Source organism: Phragmites australis, chromosome 10, assembly GCF_958298935.1.
Source record: "Phragmites australis chromosome 10, lpPhrAust1.1, whole genome shotgun sequence".
Lineage (NCBI taxonomy): Eukaryota > Viridiplantae > Streptophyta > Magnoliopsida > Poales > Poaceae > Phragmites > Phragmites australis.
This window is the reverse complement of record NC_084930.1, coordinates 20,742,945-20,760,352: the sequence shown is the minus strand read 5'-3', so window position 1 is coordinate 20,760,352 and position 17,408 is coordinate 20,742,945. Positions and strand designations below refer to the sequence as shown.

The 17,408-nt window shown below is 43.5% G+C and overlaps 1 protein-coding gene and 1 long non-coding RNA gene across 2 annotated transcripts; one reads left to right on the top strand and one right to left on the bottom strand.

Annotated features, from left to right (window-relative positions):
* Positions 1–2,396: 2,396 nt before the first annotated feature.
* On the bottom strand, positions 2,397–6,162 carry LOC133930306 (protein BOLA4, chloroplastic/mitochondrial). The gene is made up of 3 exons (XM_062376938.1): positions 5,828–6,162; positions 5,625–5,692; positions 2,397–2,692 (listed from the first exon to the last, which is right to left on the bottom strand). Exons 1-3 carry the CDS (start codon positions 6,089–6,091, stop codon positions 2,539–2,541), a joined length of 486 nt encoding a protein of 161 aa, XP_062232922.1. The 5' UTR covers positions 6,092–6,162; the 3' UTR covers positions 2,397–2,538.
* An 8,659-nt stretch (positions 6,163–14,821) lies between these two features.
* On the top strand, positions 14,822–17,408 carry LOC133931303 (uncharacterized). The gene is made up of 2 exons (XR_009911883.1): positions 14,822–15,032; positions 17,184–17,408. It is a non-coding gene; the product is annotated as an uncharacterized LOC133931303 (long non-coding RNA).

Genomic DNA, 17,408 nt, shown 5'->3' with positions numbered 1-17,408 from the left:
TCAATTGGTATCACTACCTCATATCTTAAGTAGTATCATTCATATGGATCATTTTTTATGAAACTCTCTCCCAAATGCTCTAAAGATTTCCCTTGAGTTCAACATGTGTTTGTAGCCTTTTTAAGATTGTTGACAAAGGGGGAGAATTTTGAGACCAAAGCAAGAAGCAAGAGAAAGCAAGATGCAAGAAATATCTCGAGTAGATTGTTGACAAAGGGGGATGCATCTTGAGTTGACAAAGAAGATGAAGAAGCTCTTGCATGTGTCGATCGTGAGAGATATAAAAAGAGAGGAGATTGTAGAAAAAACAGAAGATACAAATTGGTAAGAACATGATTGCCTTACAATTAGTATCATAATTTGTTCTTACTATGCATCCAAGCAAAGAGGTATGGCCTTATGAACTTTTGAAATCATGTATTCTCTTAATTGGTCTAAATTGGTATCAATTGCCTCTTGCTTTGGTTGTGTTGTCATCAATCACCAAAAGGGGGGGGGAGATTATAGCGAAAATAGCCGTATTAGGCCATGATTGTGATTTTGGTGATTAATGATAATATAGTCATTGGGACTAACATGTTTGTCAAGAATATATGTTTGTAGGTCTCATGGATGCAATACATCAAGAAGTCACCGTAGCCGGGATAAAATTCGATTGAATTGGAAAAAGTCCCAGAGAAATTATTCTCACCGGAAGGTTCAGCGCTGGAAGAATTGCACTCACCAGAGCATTATGTCCAAAGGCAGTCTGCCTCACCGGATGAACCAATGGTAAAAAGTGTACACGCTGGAGCAATCCTGTTAGAAGGAGTCAGAGTGGATTGCACTCACTAGAAGGTCCGGCGATCAAAAGAGATGTACACCAGACTAATTCTTGTAGAGAAGAATCCAGGCGCAGAAGATCGAAGATCTACTCACCAGATAGTCCACTGATGAAGTGGTGCACACCGGAGGCTTCACCGGAGCATTTAACAGAGTGTGTAGAAAACCCAGAAAAGAAGAAGTTCTACACACCAAAAGGTCCAGTGATGAAGACAGTGCACACCGGAGTATTTTGTGCAGAGAAGAAGTTTGGCGCGGTCTAGCTCAGGATAACTCACCGGATAGTTCGGTGATGAAGAGGATATATACACTGGAGTATCCGGTGTTCAGAAGAACTATGAGTGGAGTTCCAACAGCTAGTTTCTGATAATGTACACATCGTATGGTCCAGTGCATGTACCTCTGTTAATGCTAGAACCTGTGAGCCGTTGGGATAACGGCTAGTCTGTGGGGTTGAGGTTATAAATATCCCTCCACTCATTCATTTGAAGTTGCTAGAGTCCAGAGAAACCTTGTACACCTAAGAAGACATCCAAGCCATCTAAGAGCGTAAAGTGTTCACCCAAGGCGATTAAGCACACCATTAGTGAGTGACTAGTGCTTATAGGCTTAGAGAGAAGAGTTGCTAGGTGCTGCAACCTAGAGTGTGGATCGAGTGATCCAAAAGTGTACCGAGAGGTACGCCGACACCTTGGAGTCTTTGTGACTCGCCGGTAACTTGTTGACCCTCTGACTTGGTATGGAGCAGTGACAAGAGGATTGTGGAGGGACGCGGAGGCCCTTGTCTTTGTAACTAAAGCTCGATAGTGAAGACGACATACAAGTGACCGGAAGAAAGGTTAGCGGTGAGGCCTCGCCTTGGTGGCTCAGCGTGCTTGAGGACTTATCTTGGTGATTTGGTATCTCAAGAGCCGTGACCGGAAGAGACTTAGCGACCGGGAGCATATTCTTTGTGGAGCTCCAACGTGGACTAGGGGTGGCTTGTGTGCCACCGATACCACAGGATAAAAAACCCTTGTGCTGAGTTTATCTCTCTACCTCATTTACGTTTCCATATTTACTTACTTGTAATTTACCTTGTAATTCTCTTAACCGGTAGAGTAGACACACTAGATAAGCCTATAACATATTTAGATAGAAATTGAGATAGGATTATCTTGTGAAAGTTTTAAAGTCAATAGTTTATAAATGTCCTAATTCACCCCCGTTTAGGACATCCTCGATTCCTTCCACTCGAGACAAAACAATGGTCTAAATATACAGGTTGATGAAGATAGTTGTCGTGCCTAGATTAAGGATGATGTTGGTGCAACATTTAGTCATAGTCTATGTAGATCCCGTTGGCATAGGAGTCATTGCTGGCTTGCTGATGTGACTAACGGCGACAACGACTTTCGCTTCACTAGTGTGCCCTTATGGTCGCTAGGGTTTAGGGTTTGTTCGAGGAAGACTAAAGCTCATGGTAACCACTTAGCCCGTGAGGCGCCGGCTCCCCCTAAGATTCCGATCAAAGCGCGTACATGGGATAGACTCCCCCTCTCGATTCAGTTATGATACACGTTACAAAGCCGAGATCAAATCCAACAACTTTGAATTATTGACCATTCACATGTAGAATAATAGTACCCTGGAAAGAACGTAAACGTGATTGAGACAATGGTCAGATCTCCATACAACAGTTTATCCGTCTTCTCGTATGTCTTATGCAGATGTCGATTACTTGTTCGCAGCAGCTTCAGCAGGTGTCTTGGTAGTCATTTGGTCCACGGCATGCACGGTGCTCTGAAGCTCTTCCCATATAGCCTTGTAAACCATTCTCTGCCTATTTACTGCAGATTTTCCCTCGAACACCTTCGAAACCACGTCTATGCTACAAATCGAAAAGAAAGGACTTAGTTCAAGTTCAGCATTACAAATACAACAACAACAACAAAGCTTTTGTTCCAAGCATGTTGAGGTAGATTAGAGATGAAAGCCACGTGATCCAACTAAAAAGATGATGAAAAGAAAAGAAAAAATATGGGTAACCAATAACGAATGGAACAATACAAAAACTGCATAAACATTCTACATATCTAGCTATACTGTTAACTCTGCAAAAATCAGCAATATAAGCCCATGTCTATTGTTTAAACAGCATAACTAGCTTACTTTCGAAAACAATGGTTTAAAAAGAATATGATAAAAGGAGGAGAGAAAGGCTAACAGCCATCATCACAAATATAATAAGAATGCAAATAATGGCACATAAACAGAGATCAACATTTGCATCTTAAGATGTTTGAGCAACGTTTTTCTTTTGTTAATTTTTGCTCTTTAGTTTGTAAATCTAGTGGGCATAGTTAACGATATGGTTTTGCGAACTGATGGCACATAAACAGATCTACATATGTATCTTAAGATGTTTGAGCTAGCTATTTGTTGCCATTGATAAGCTTTGCTGGACAATGCAAAGATGGATTGCAAACATGTTCTTCTGGAATTTAGTGGTACCCATCTAGTCATACGTCTGCTTTGAATGTATCAACCCTTTTTGTTATAGTTTACTACTCCCTCAGGTCACAAATAAGTATTGTTTTGTACATTGACACGGTTACCAACATGTTATGTTGACCACTTACTATTAGCATGAAATATTTGCATAATATAGCAAAGTTCATATTATGAAATTACTATTCAAGTCAAATCTAGCTATACTACTTTCAATGCAATCGAAATATTCAAAGAGATTGATGGTAAAAGTTTAGATGTGTTGACTACATGCAACCCAAAACGACACACTTGTGATTTGAGAGAATACATCCTAAGTTAATCAACCAGTGCAGTCATTACATATGGCAGGAAAAACTGAACAGCTTAAGCATCATAAACTTGGGATAAAAACCACAAACAGCACCTGCCCTGTGCAGCCGTTGAATGGAAGAAAAAACCATGATGAAGTACACATACTACTGGCAGACATATAATCCTGGCTTAGATAAACGCAAAATTATTCAGATGACAAGTTGACAAAGGGGGCTGTCATGTAACTAGAAGAGGATCTTTGAAATACTTGAATTAGTTGTAATCAACTTAGACAAGTGGGATTCAGAGATATTTTGAAGAAAACTGCAGCTTCTATGTATGAACATTCAGCAGAAGATGCTTTTAGGTTTAATGTCAGAGTCAAATGATCAAAATAGCTGATGGAATGGCTGTTATACCGGTTGATGACTGCTGAGATCAATATTCAAAATAGAGCGACTACAGAGCAATAACTCCTTCTAAAATACTAAAAGCCTATCCACTCAGCATATCAAGACCATAAACCACACACAAGTGTTTTAAAGGTGGCGTGCCCACAGCTACTAACCTATATTTACTGCTTAGGAAATCGATTGACATCATGTTTGGTGGTCAGAGTGAGCATGCATAACTAGTACCATTCAATGCGTGCATGCATAGCTGTCATTGATTTACAGCCAACAAGGCACCACGCTTTGAGGTCAATGTGCATGTAAATGCACGGATGGATCAATCATCACAGAAAATTTATCTACCTCTACATTTACATGCACAGATGGATGGATCATCAAAGGAAATTGATGTACATCTAACGTTTTACAGAACATTCAACATTTTTGTCAAGTATGGCACATCTTGTCATCCACATAAATATTATGTACAAATTTCATATCAATGATATTGGTATCTCTTCATTGGAACTCTCAATGAAATAACATTTATTTAAATTTATTCTGTCTCTTCTGCAGTGATGGAACAATGATTACCACTGATCATTCATTCTGCTCATCATATGTTTCTTTATTATTTGTTAATTGATGTTGTGATTGGCAGCTTCGGGATGCCTCTGTTTCCAATTATTTCATTTCCTTCTGACAGGCTGATTAGTTATCGCCTTTGCACAGCAGTGCACAATTTATTCTGTTGGGAACACCTCAGATGAACTTCTCCAAAATCGATAACTAACCCAGGCAATAGTGATATGGCTTCTAATAAGGGAGTAAAATTTGAAATTCCTCTTTTTTGAAAGGTCCCATGTTGTTATTGGTTAACTCCTAGTTAGTAGTTACAAGTGACAAACCAAGTTACAACCTATTTTCTCAGTGCTTGGTCACATAGACTGTGATAATTACTTCTTTACAAATCTCCCATTTAAGGACCACCAATAACTAACGAATTCCCCGATGCATGTTAACCAGCATTCTGCACAAAAACTGAAGGCATAGCAAGATGCCAGCCCAATAATTTTTTGTATCAAACAAGAAAAAGCTTTGCGTGTCGGATTCTATAGAAGTGCTAAGAAGCACAAAAGTTTTAGATGACGCATGCCAATAAGTGGTTGCAAAACATAACAAAACAGAGAGAAAACAGGCTACTTTGGCAACTCTTGCAAAGAGAAACAATCAAACGCCAAGATGATCTCCAAGATGATCATTGCGGCCACAACAAGGCAATCCTTGTACCGCAAGATGCCAACCTGCTGCATTAACACATTTCCGAAACAAAGCATGTATTTCCTAAATTTTTAGCCAAAATCATTACCATCTCCACTCCACTCACCATCCATTCCATGCTTCATAAACTAAACTTTCTCAAAAGGAATCTATGAACAAGGTATAACAGATTAGTGAATCTACAACCAGACCCTGATTTCTTTAATGCCGAGCGTGCATTCTACGTTGACCATGTCATTGCGAGCTCCTAAAATGTACTGAACGAGTAGCGGCACTCGTTTCTTGGCGTTACCAGTATATGGGAAGAAGCAAAAACCAAATGTGTGGGGAAGAATTGGTACTCACACGACGTGGCGACCATCCCCAGAGGTGTCGACGACGGTGACCGCGTCCGCCTCCAGCTGCTCCTTGATCTGCCAAGAAACGACAACAACAACAAAAACAAACAAAGCTCTAAGCCACCATAGCAAACAACAGCACACAAAAGCGCCCTTTGTTGCAATACCAAGATTTTTAGAAAGGAGGAGCACCAAAGGGCTGGCAAGTACCTTGGCCTCCAGCGCCTTCGTAGCGGGGGATTCGGCGGGCCCCACCGGCCCCGAAGAAGAGGCCCAGGCCGAGAAGCCCCTGGCCCTGGGGCTGCAAGAAAGAGGAGGAGGGGACCAGGTGCCGGAGGACTGGGAGGAGAGGGCAGCCGGGGCGTGGTGGCGGATCGAATACACGGGAGAGGATGAGTACAAGGAAAGGCGTCGGAGCAGAAGCGTGGCAAGGGAGCACGGCGCGGCGGTTGCGGCGGACCTCATCTGCAGCATCGTCGTGCTGGCGTCTTAGAGAAAAGAAAATAGGACAGGAGAGGATTTTACGAGTGCGGTGCTTGTGCCTGGCGTCGAAGGCTTATGGACGCCCCGCAGTATTGAGCCCAAACTAGTTACATAAGTCGGCCCGGGAGGTATTTTCTAGTGGGCTCAAAACAAATTCCTACTAGCATCTCTATTGTTAGAAATTCTTTGGTGGTAGAATCCACGTGAGAGACGATAGTTCAGAAAAATAGCTCTAATGTTCAGGTCATCTCCAATGGAAAGAAAAAGAGTATCCTGAACAATAAAAGGACCTATACACTTGAGTAACATATTTTATGTTTGTTCTCTAGTACATTATCCAAGACAAGTAATTGAACGTAGGGTCAAAGCATGTCATCGTACCGCCACCGATAAGGAGTTGCTGCCTATGCAACATCGTGCCAGCAAGCATCCACATGTGTCCTGTCTGATCATACTCCCTTCAGTCCACCACAGGGCAGCGAGGTCGCTCAGCTTGTTCTCTAGCGCGGTGGAGTCGGGTCCCAAGATCCCAGGAGCCAACCACTGCACGGCCTCTTATGGTCTCGAGTATACGCATCGATGCGGTGAACCACTCACTAGGGCTGGGGAGCATGACTGATGGTGATGTTGAAAGTGTATTTAGGCCCTTTAAATGTTTTTTTGATAATTGATGACAAACGATTAAGGGACTAATGAGTTTAATGAGAATATAAATAGGTATTAGTCTCATTGAAAATGTTAAAAAGCGTTGTCGTCCCTCAAAAAGAAAAGAGAAGTGGTATGTAGTTACTCAATATATTTAAATTCATTTTATCTTTGAATTTGAGTATAGATGTACCGTGCTATAAAGAGGGATGTGTTTAGATTAACTTGAAGATATCTCAGTGCTCAAAGTATCTATTTAGACCAAAAATGAGAGACAGAAATCACCCATAAACACCGGAAAGTTCTAAGTCTTTGTTTGTATCCTCATGTTTCGGGCTGACCCGGATACTCCGGGTTGCTAGAGTCTCCGAGTTTAGCTCCATTAGTGGTGCTTGGTTTTTGATTTTTAAGCCAACTCGGATGCTCTGGGTTGACCCAAATGTTCTAGTTTGCCGGAGTCTCTGGACTTTACTCCTAGCAGAGGTGCTCGGTTAAGGTCTAAATGTTTTATCTGGAGGTTTCAGGTTGACCTGGATGTTTTGGGTTTTGGTGTTTCATTCAGACACTCAGAGTTGAGTTCTGGTCAGAAGTTCACAGTTACGCATTCAAGTGCCAACCCCGTAGGTTCTGGCTTGAACCCAGAGTATCTGGGTTAGGCCAGAAAAGCCTGTAACAGGTAGTTTTGCGGGGAATGATATAAATACCTCTTCTTCTCCTCCTCCTTTCTTTGGCTATTGAACTACCACTACCTTGAGACATAAACATTCATAGCCCTTTAATAGCTCTCTCCACTCCTCTAGTGCTTTAATTCTTGCAAAGATTTGAGAGTTGGGTGTGAGAGCAAGAGATTGAGTGCAAGTGAGCCAAATTCAAATCTTGAGCACTTGAGTTCATCATCAAACTGTCGATTTATGTTCGTTACTCTTGGAGCTTAGAGCTCCTAGACGGCTAGGCATCACCCGGAGAGCATCCAAGTTTATGGAGTACCTCGAGAAGTTTGTGAAGGTCATCCTCGCCTCCGCAAGGGGAGATGAACACTTGAGTAAGCCCAAGCTCAATCTTCGTGGTCGCTTGGTGAGGAATAGGGTTGAAAGAGACCTGACTCTTTGTGATCACCTCAGCGGAGATATAGGATCATTGGATCCGAACTTCGGGAAACAAATTCATATTTTGTTTGCTTTCTCGAGTTCATACTTGTTCTAGTTGGTATTTTGAGCGACTTGTCCCGATCTATGTGTTTGTTAGTTTGTGGCTGCAAGTATTTAGTGGAAAAGCCTCTAGGAAACCTTTGGGACATGCGGTAACATTTAGAACCAACTATACTTGTTTAGGTTTTCTTAGTTTTCAATTTCATTTTCTAGCCGGACTATCCGGGTTGAGCTCGAAACTTCCAGAACCCGGAAGTTCCAAATTAAACTTGGAGTATTCGGATTCTGTTAATCTACTATAAAGTTTTATTTTCTAGGAAATGCCTATTGACCCCCTCTAGGTGACATCTAGTACATTCATATGCTTGTGGGTGTGAGCGGGGACGATGGGGCTCCCATTGATTATGTCGCCTCCATGTGAAGAGGATGGCATGCAGCATCTCGGACGCCGCAGAGGAGGTGGCCAAGTAGGAACAATGCCGAGGAGATTGTCGTGGAGGTGGTGGCCGCACGTCTGAGTAGGGGAGGCTAGCCGCATGGAGGAGGTTGTCGAGCGTGCAATACTGGAGATGTGAGGGACTTCACTGATTGGGCTTTATAAAGGAATGGAGAACTAATTAATCATTTTGGAGTTTTTTTATATTAGTGGTGATTGTCACACACTACTACAGAATACCACATATGTACCGGTCCATTAGTGTCAGATCAATGGTAACCGGTACTGTTGATGTATCAATGACGGCTCTTAAACTCCTGTGAGCGGACAACCACTGAGGAGTTAAGAACCAGCACTGATAGTCAGTTCCATATACTAACCAGCATTGATGGGGCGTTACAGTATAAAGCCCTCCTCCCCCAAGCGCGACCAGAGCCGCCGCAAGCCCACTAGAACAACATCGTTCGCCATTTTTGCCATCTCTACGGTTGGAGGAATCAAGATTTGGAGGAGTCAAGTGCTATAAGGTTAATAAGATGTTCTATATTTCTTTTTTAGATAGATTTACTTTGTAGATTGCTCTAGGGTTGATGCTTGGTGTTTGTTCTACGGTTTTGGATTTAGAGATGCAATTGAGATCTAATTTAGGGAAGGTTTGCAACTTTGTCATGTTAGATGTATAGATATGATCTACATTTAATTCTTAGTTGGATTTAGTTGCTATATTGCTCTAGATTTGAATTTAGATGGTTGTTCTTTGGTGTTGAATTTTGGAATTAGCAAGAGCTCTAATATGATATAAATTAGAGAAAGATCGATATTTTATCATTGTAGATGATTTAAGTAGTAGACTAATAGTCACATGTAAATAGATGTGGGTGCGTACATTAAAATCTAAGGAAAATTGTAAATTTTCCACTACTAGAACCGTTATTGCCATTAAAAAATTACAAAAATACCACTAGAACTGTCATTCGAGTGGTATTCTTGCAAAGAATAAAAAAAATTAGGGAGGTATTTGCAAATGCTCCTAAAATCTAGCTCCAATTTTCTAGTATGGTTTGCATATATTTTCAAAGTCTTGAATTTAAATAATAATCCAGTGGATTTTCTCTGTTCATTAATACATAGTCAATTTAACACAATTGATAGAATATTGTGTTGTAGGGATGGCACGTCCACCCACGGGTCACAATCGGATACGGTAGCCTTTGGAAGGCGGGTCCCCCGACCCGGCCCAAGTACTGGAAGGAGATGGGTCCTCAAATAGGGATCACTCAAGATGCGAGGTAATTCAGTGAATTTGTTCTAGATTTTAAATATTTAATGATTATAAGTTGAATGTGTTTAATTATAATGATTTGCAGATGGACCGATCATGGATGTACAAGGATCGAGGGCCAAAGTTCTTTGTTGGCATTTAGGATTTTCTGAGGGCTGCCGCAATGTACAAGAAGCCAAAAAGGAAGTATGCTAATCACTATATATGTTGTCCGTGTGTCGACTGCAAGAACGAGAAGCAATTTTCAAACATAGAGCAGATCCGTGCACACTTGATTCGTAGGGGTTTTAAGACTAGCTATACCCGTTGGACTGAGTACTGTGAACTTGAAGATGTTGGGTATGAAGGGCAACCAACAGTCGAAAAAGACATAAGAAATGATATGACAGCTAATGAAGACTTCGATATGTTGGCATTTGAAGATACTTGTATCGAGAATGATGGAGGGGACACTTTTGTTAGCAAAAATGAAGATAGCTTAGAGCAAATGTTGCACGATGGGGACGAGGACTTCACTTGTTAAAGACAACATCAAAAGTTTCAGCATGGTAGAGGACTCTAAAACACTAGTTTACCCAAACTGTAAAGATGAGCACAACAAGTAGCATATGGTAGAGGATGAGTACAAGGAAAGGTGTCGGAGCAGAAGCATGGCAAGGGAGCACAGCGCGGCGGTTGCGGCGGACCTCATCGGCAGCATCGTCGTGCTGGCGTCTTAGAGAAAAGAAAATAGGACAGGAGAGGATTTCACGAGTGCGGTGTTGTGCCTGGCATCGAAGGTTTATGGAGGCCCCGCAGTATTGAGCCCAAACTAGTTACATAAGTTGGCCCGGGAGGTATTTTCTAGTGGGCTCAAAACAAATCCTACTAGCATCTCTATTGTTAGAAATTCTTTGGTGGTAGAATCCACGTGAGAGACGATAGTTCAGAAAAATAGCTCTAATGTTCAGGTCATCTCCAATGGAAAGAAAAAGAGTATCCTGAACAATAAAGGGACCTATACACTTGAGTAACATATTTTATGTTTGTTCTCTAGTACATTATCCAACACAAGTAACTGAACATAGGGTCAAAGTATGTCATCGTACCGCCACCAATAAGGAGTTGCTGCCTATGCAACATCATGCCAGCAAGCATCCACATGTGTCATGTCTGGTCATACTCCCTTCAGTCCACCACAGGGCAGTGAGGTCGCTCAGCTTGTTCTCTAGCGCGATGGGGTCGGGTCCCAAGATCCCAAGAGCCAACCACTGCACGGCCTCCTATGGTCTCGAGTATACGCACTGCCTCAGCTGCCACCTATGCGTCCATGATGTCCCTGTTCGCTACCACACTGACACTCTCCTACTCGTCTTCCATCCCTGTCGGTGCCCTCATTATGCTGGTCATCCCCACCTCACCTCTCCACCCGTCCCTCTCCTCCCATGTGACCATGAGCCTATAGCGTAGCCGTACATCGGCCATGGGAACGAGCACCGGTGGTGTGATGGCGTTCCCATAGTTGGCTTCGTCCTCAACATCATCATCCGAGTTTGAGTTCATGATCACACTGTTGCTAGTGTCCAAGCAACGATCAGCCCTGATGAGAGCTCTTTTACAAGAGCCAGCTCCTATTGTTGCAGCCATAGACGTGCATCTCTATGGTGTGCACGTTGCTCATGTCCTTGGCGTCCACTTCCTTGGCCTCCATGTCACCTCCACCTCCAACTCCTCGCGCAATTCGAATTGCAACACATCGTCATCCTGGCTCAGCAGCAAGAAGGGTTCAAGAAGTCGTTCACCTTCTTGATCCGCAAGAAACGGGGAGAAAAATATCACACCATCGTGGTCATGACAGTGGTGGTGACACAGGTCGATACAAAATACAGAGTACACATACTCTAATTCCTTGTTCTAGCCGCAAAAGTGATGCATGGCAAGCTGCCTGTCATCGATGCAGTGAGCCACTCGCTAGGGCTGGGGAACACAGCTGATGGTGATGCTGCAAGTGCATTTAGGCCCTCCACATGTGTTTTGGATAATTGATGACAAACGATTAATGGACTAATGAGTTTAATGAGAATATAAACAGGTATTAGTCCCATTGATGATATTAAAAGGCATTGGTATCCCTTAAAAAGAAAGAAGAGAAGCGGTATGTAGTTACTCAATAGATTTAAGTTTATTTTATCTTTGAATTTGAGTATAGATATGCCATGCTATAAAGAGGGTACGTTTAGATTAACTTGAAGATGTCTTAATACTCAAAGTATCAATTTAGACCAAAGATGAGAGACACAAATAATTCCATGAATACCGGGAAGTTCTAAATCTTTGTCTGTATCTGGACGTTCTGAGCTGACTTGGATACTTTGGGTTTCCGGAGTCTCTGAGTTTAGCTCCGATAGGGGTGCTCGGTTTTGGTTTTTAAGCCAACCCGGATGCTTTGGGTTGACCCGGATGTTCCGGGTTGCCAGAGTCTCCAAACTTTGCTCCGAGCAGCGGTGCTCGGTTAAGGTCTAAATATTTTATCCGGAGGTTCCAGGTTGACCCGAATGTTTCAGGTTTTGGTGTTTCATCCAGACCCTCGGAGTTGAGTTTCGGTCAGAGGTTCTTGGTTACGCATTCAAGTGCCGATCCGAAGGTTCCGAGTTGAACCCAGAGTATCTGGGTTAGGCCAGAAAAGCCTGTAACATGTAGTTTTTTTAGGGGGGGGGGGGGGATGATATAAATATCTCTTCACCTCCTCCTTTCTTTGGCTGCTGAACTACCACTTCCTTGAGACAAAAGCATTCATAGTCCTTCAATAGCTCTCTCCACTCCTCTAGTGCTTTAACTCTTGCAAGGATTTGAGAGTTTGGTGTGAAAGCAAGAGATTGAGTGCAAGTGAGCCAAATTCAAATCTTGAGCACTTGAGTTCATCATCAACCCATCGATTCAAGTTCGTTACTCTTGGAGCTTGGAGCTCCTAGATGGCTAGGCGTCACCCGGAGAGTACCTAAGCTTATGAAGTGCCCTGGGAAGTTTGTGAAGGTCATCGTCGCCTCCGCAAGGGAAGAGGAACACTTAAGTAAATCCAAGCTCAATCTTCATGGTCGTTTGGTGAGGAATAGGGTTGAAAGATATCCGACTCTTTGTGAGTACTTTAACGGAGACGTAGGATCGTTAGATCCAAACTTCGGAAAACAAATTCGTGTCTCCTTTGCTTTCTCAAGTTCATACTTGTTCTAGTTGGTATTTTGAGCGATTTGCCCCGATCTATGTGTTTGTGAGTTTGTAGCTGCAGGTATTTAGTGGAAAAGTCTCTAGGAAAGCTTTGGAACATTTGGTAACGTTTAGAACCAACTAGACTTGTTTAGGTATTCTTAGTTTTCAATTTCATGTCCATCCAGACTACTGGGTTGAGCTTGAAACTTTCGGAAGTCTTATTTTTCAGAAAACGCCTATTCACCCCATCTAGATAACATCTAGTACATTCAGATGCTTGTGAGTGCGAGCAGGGACAATGGGGCTCCCATTGATTGTGTTGCCTCCATGTGACAAGGGTGGCATGCGGCATCTCGGACGCCAGAGGAGGTAGCCAAGTAGGGACAATGCTGAGGAGATCGTCATGGACGTGGTGGCGCACGTCTGAGCAGGGGAGGCCAGCCATGTGGAGGAGTTCGTCGAGCGTGCAGTACTGAGATGTGAGGGACTTCATTGATTGGGTTTATAAAGGAATGGAGAACTAATTAATCATTTTGGAGTTTTTATATTAGTGGTGATTGTCACACGTTCTGATGTGCAAACATTGGAGCATCGTTGGCCATTTGATATAGGCGTTGGATGGCTGATAATGTTGGCTTCAGCTAAATTCGTGTTTTTTTATGTTAGTGTAGTAATCATGTGAACATATTACATACTAGAATATAATATTGTAATAGGAGTAAAAAATTATTGATAAATAAGCGTGCATGTGGAATGCCAGCACTCTCCTAATCTACGCACCTTTCAGATTTCTAACCCTAATGTAGTATTTTTCTATGAAAAAACTGGAGCATCTCATCATTGTATGAGGTCTTCTTTGTATATTTATTGTAGAAGGGAATAGAATCGCGCCTCTAATGTTGTAACATAATATGTTTTAGTATTTAGAAAATAGTCAAAATCCGATCTTATTTAAAAAAATTCTTAAATAAGTAAACCAACTTAAAATCCAGGATATATATATTCGTATGTTTATATATACATATTATGTGGCAATTTCAATTTGAATGTCTCTCAAATTCGAATCCATTTTAGTTCTTTTTGGCTGAATCCTAACTCCAAATCTATGAAGTAAAACATATCTCTGTAATCCAAACTCAGCGAAAAGATTAAGTTCAATCCAAGTTCTCAAATCAATGCCCTTCAAGTTTATATTGAGATTTCGGAGGTAATTTATCCGTTAATCAATCTTTAAATCTTTATCCAAACCCAATCCTTATTCAAGTCTCTATTCTTAATTGTTAAATCATTCCCCAAATTTCAAACCGTCTTGGGCTCATTTTCCCTTTCTATCTTTCTCTTTTTCGGCCTGGCTCGGTAGCAGCCCCATCTCCACTTCCTTTTCCTCCTCATTCCGGTAGCCCAAACCAACCGGCCTGTCCCGACCCGTATCTCGGCCCTTTTCGTCACGCCAACCGAGCCGAACCGGACCATCCACCCTGTGCTCCTCTCTTTCGCGTCCTCCTCTCACCACCAGCGAGCCCCGCGCACCTCCAGCCCAGCCGCTCGCCCTCTCTCCCTAACACACCGAGCCCACACACGAGTAGAGCTGGGACTTTGGGCCGTATTTTTTGGGCCGGCCCGAGCCCAGTACGGCCCGGTGCAGCTTAAGCCCGATCCGACCCGAGCACTAATGGGCCGGGTCAGCCCGGCCCGATTTATGGGCCGAGCCGGGCCTTGATATAGGGCCCAATGGGCGGTCTGGCCCGGTAAAAAATGGGTTCGCACCTTCACGCACGATAGAGTGTGGTGGTGCTAGGCCCGTGCCAGCCCAGCCCAATAAGACCCATCATGCATTCGGGTCGGATCTGGGCCTAGCTGAAGGTGGATTGGGCCAGCCCGGCCCGACCCAAATAGTTTATCGAGCCATCCTAGCACGGCCCAAAAGACCCGAAGCCCGAAGGAGTCGGGCCGGCCCGACCCGGCCCAAGTCCCACCTCTACACACGAGACCTTGTCTACCACCTCCCGTCCCAATTCTCTCGCACGCCGGCCTCTCTCACTTTCCCTCACTGGCGACTTCCGTTCCCTCTCTCCGCTCTCACACCCGCACGGCAAGAGGCGATAGACTGACAACCCACGACTTCGGTGACCGCCGCCCATCGACAACAGGCCACGCGTCACGCAATTTCCGAGTGGCGCTGCATCAACGATCCCCGGCCGCCATCCTATTCCGCGCTCTTCAGGCCGAACCCCTGTAAGATGGAGACCCCGAGCCTCTCTTCTCCTTCCTCTCCGTTTCCCCCATCCGCGAGTCATGAGCTCGGCGTCTGCCCATGCCGCCTCCCCTGCCAGGAGCTGCGCAGGACGTGACGACCGGAGCGCCTGATGAAGACCACCGCTGCGGAGCACGCGAACGCATGACCCTGCACCGCCGCTTGCGCGCGCCGCCGTCCACCGCAACACAGGAAGCCGCCGCTCTACCACGCCACCACTTCCTACCGTTGTCGCCTCGCTCCACGACCCGGAGAGCTCCACCACCCTCTTTTCCCCCTCTCGCCGATTAGCCCCCCTTCATTCCGTCTTCCGCCGCCGCTCCCTACGCACTCCGCGACAGGTGAGGCGCCGACAGCGAGCTCCTCGCCCAGGCTAGCCTCCTCCTCACCCCGGCCGAGCACATCTCTGCCCCTTCCCCGCTGAGCCGCCGTCCCGAGGCCGTGTCGCCCACTCGCATGCCGTCCCGCGCGCTCCCCCGCCGTGCCCCCAACGCACGCCGCTCGGCCGCGCCATCGCGCCACGCCACGCCGCAGCAGCACGCGCCGTGCCGCCACCGTGCGTGCAGCCTTTCGCCATCCCCGCGCGCAGCCGCGTGCACCGCCGCTCGGCTGGCCCGGCAGCAGCCCTTTCGCGTGTGCCGTCTCGATCTCCCTCCATATCCTCCGCCGCTGTCACGCGCCACCCAACCAGCCGGTGCCGCTCGCCGCCGCGCTCGGTTGCTGCGCCGCTCGGCCCCTCCCTCTCACAAAAATCCACCGGCCGGCTGTCCTTATCTTCTTAGCTCAGACTGCCATATGGGCCCTGCTGTCCACCGGCTTGGTCCACGACGGACAGTAGACCGAGGTGCCCCCGTACACCGGCCCGTGAGCGAAGTTCACTGCACAGTACTCTGCAGTCCACGGTCCCTCTCCGATTCACAAACCCCATGACCGAGCCCGTGAAACAGAAACATTTTCTTTTTTCCAGAAATTGTCTTTTCTGACAAGGGTCGACTATCATCTATTTTAACTTCATTTTTGATCATTCTTTCATCTATATTTCTTTAAAATCATAATGTATCTTCGTGCCAAATCTCATAATTTATAAAAAAAAAATCAATTTTCTCATCCGATATTTTCTCATGCCGCATCATTTAATTTAGAAATAGAATTAGTCTTTTAATAATAAAGTTAAGTTTAGATAGTTCAATAATTATATTTAAGTTATAATCGTAGATTAGTCACTTATATTAATCTAGCTTAAAATGTAGATTAATCTTTTTGCTAATTAGAATAGTTTTTAAATAAACTATAAGTTTGCTATTTAATTAATGTTTAGAATAGATTGTTAATTATTGCTTAGGCTATAGATTAATTTTAGTATAATTAATGTAATAAGTTAACTAGTGTAATTGCTATAAATAAATATATGCCATTAGAATGTAATAGAATAAATTAACATTAGTAATTGAATATTGATACCTTTTTAATAATTAATTAATTATATTAATGTAGTAATTTAACCTAGTTAATTAATTACATGTATGCTTTTTCAATAGCAATAGTTTATAGCTTAATTAGAGTGACAATCAAAATAACACTAGGTAATTAAGAATAGATACTATATAATCATGGATTAGTGTTATAGATTAGAATATTAATTTGACACTTAACCACGTATAACCACATAGAGTTATATATATATATATGTATATATATATATATATATATATATATATATATATATATGTATGTATGTATGTATGTATGTATGTATGTATGTATGCATGCATGCTCACATAACTGTAAGTATCACATAAACGTTTATGTCTGTTCACGTGCACTCACCTATACATAGAAAGCATAACTATCGTCTCCTGACAGTTAAGCTAATAAACGCTCGTCTAGTTGATCATGACTTAGTTAAGTCTTCTCTCAGTTAATAAAGCAACTAGTTATAACTTAACCTAGCTTCACTAAACCACACTAGACTCTATGCCAGTTTTGTATAGCTAAGAGTTGCCGGTCATCTTCCGGCTAGGTTAGCTTTTCTCATTTTTCTCGGTCGTTCTTTTTTCTCTTTGGTGTTTCTTGGTTTTGTTATGGTGTTCTTTTGCTTAGTCGTTGTGCACTTCTATTGTTAATCTGCGTAGATTCGAAGCCAAGAATCTAGGCAAGGACACGAGGAAGGAAATGAAGGTGAGGTCTGATGATGAAGAACCCGGGAGACTCGAACGATAAGATAAATCAAGAATTGACCTTCATCGTGGCAAGTCCCATCTCCTTGATCATGTTGAATCAATGTTTTTAATAATCTAAATTGATCAACTTAAAATATGACTTATTATCACATGTGCTATGTATTGTGCTATTTTCAA

Bases quoted from the DNA above. Each gene is read 5' to 3' on its own strand.
- LOC133930306 (XM_062376938.1), bottom strand. From the start codon at position 6,091: ATGCTGCAGATGAGGTCCGCCGCAACCGCCGCGCCGTGCTCCCTTGCC. The intron at 5,693-5,827 runs GTACTTGCCAGC...GTTTCTTGGCAG, and splicing joins CGAAGGCGCTGGAGGCCAAG to ATCAAGGAGCAGCTGGAGGC. The intron at 2,693-5,624 runs GTGAGTACCAAT...TTCGATTTGTAG, and splicing joins GGGGATGGTCGCCACGTCGT to CATAGACGTGGTTTCGAAGG.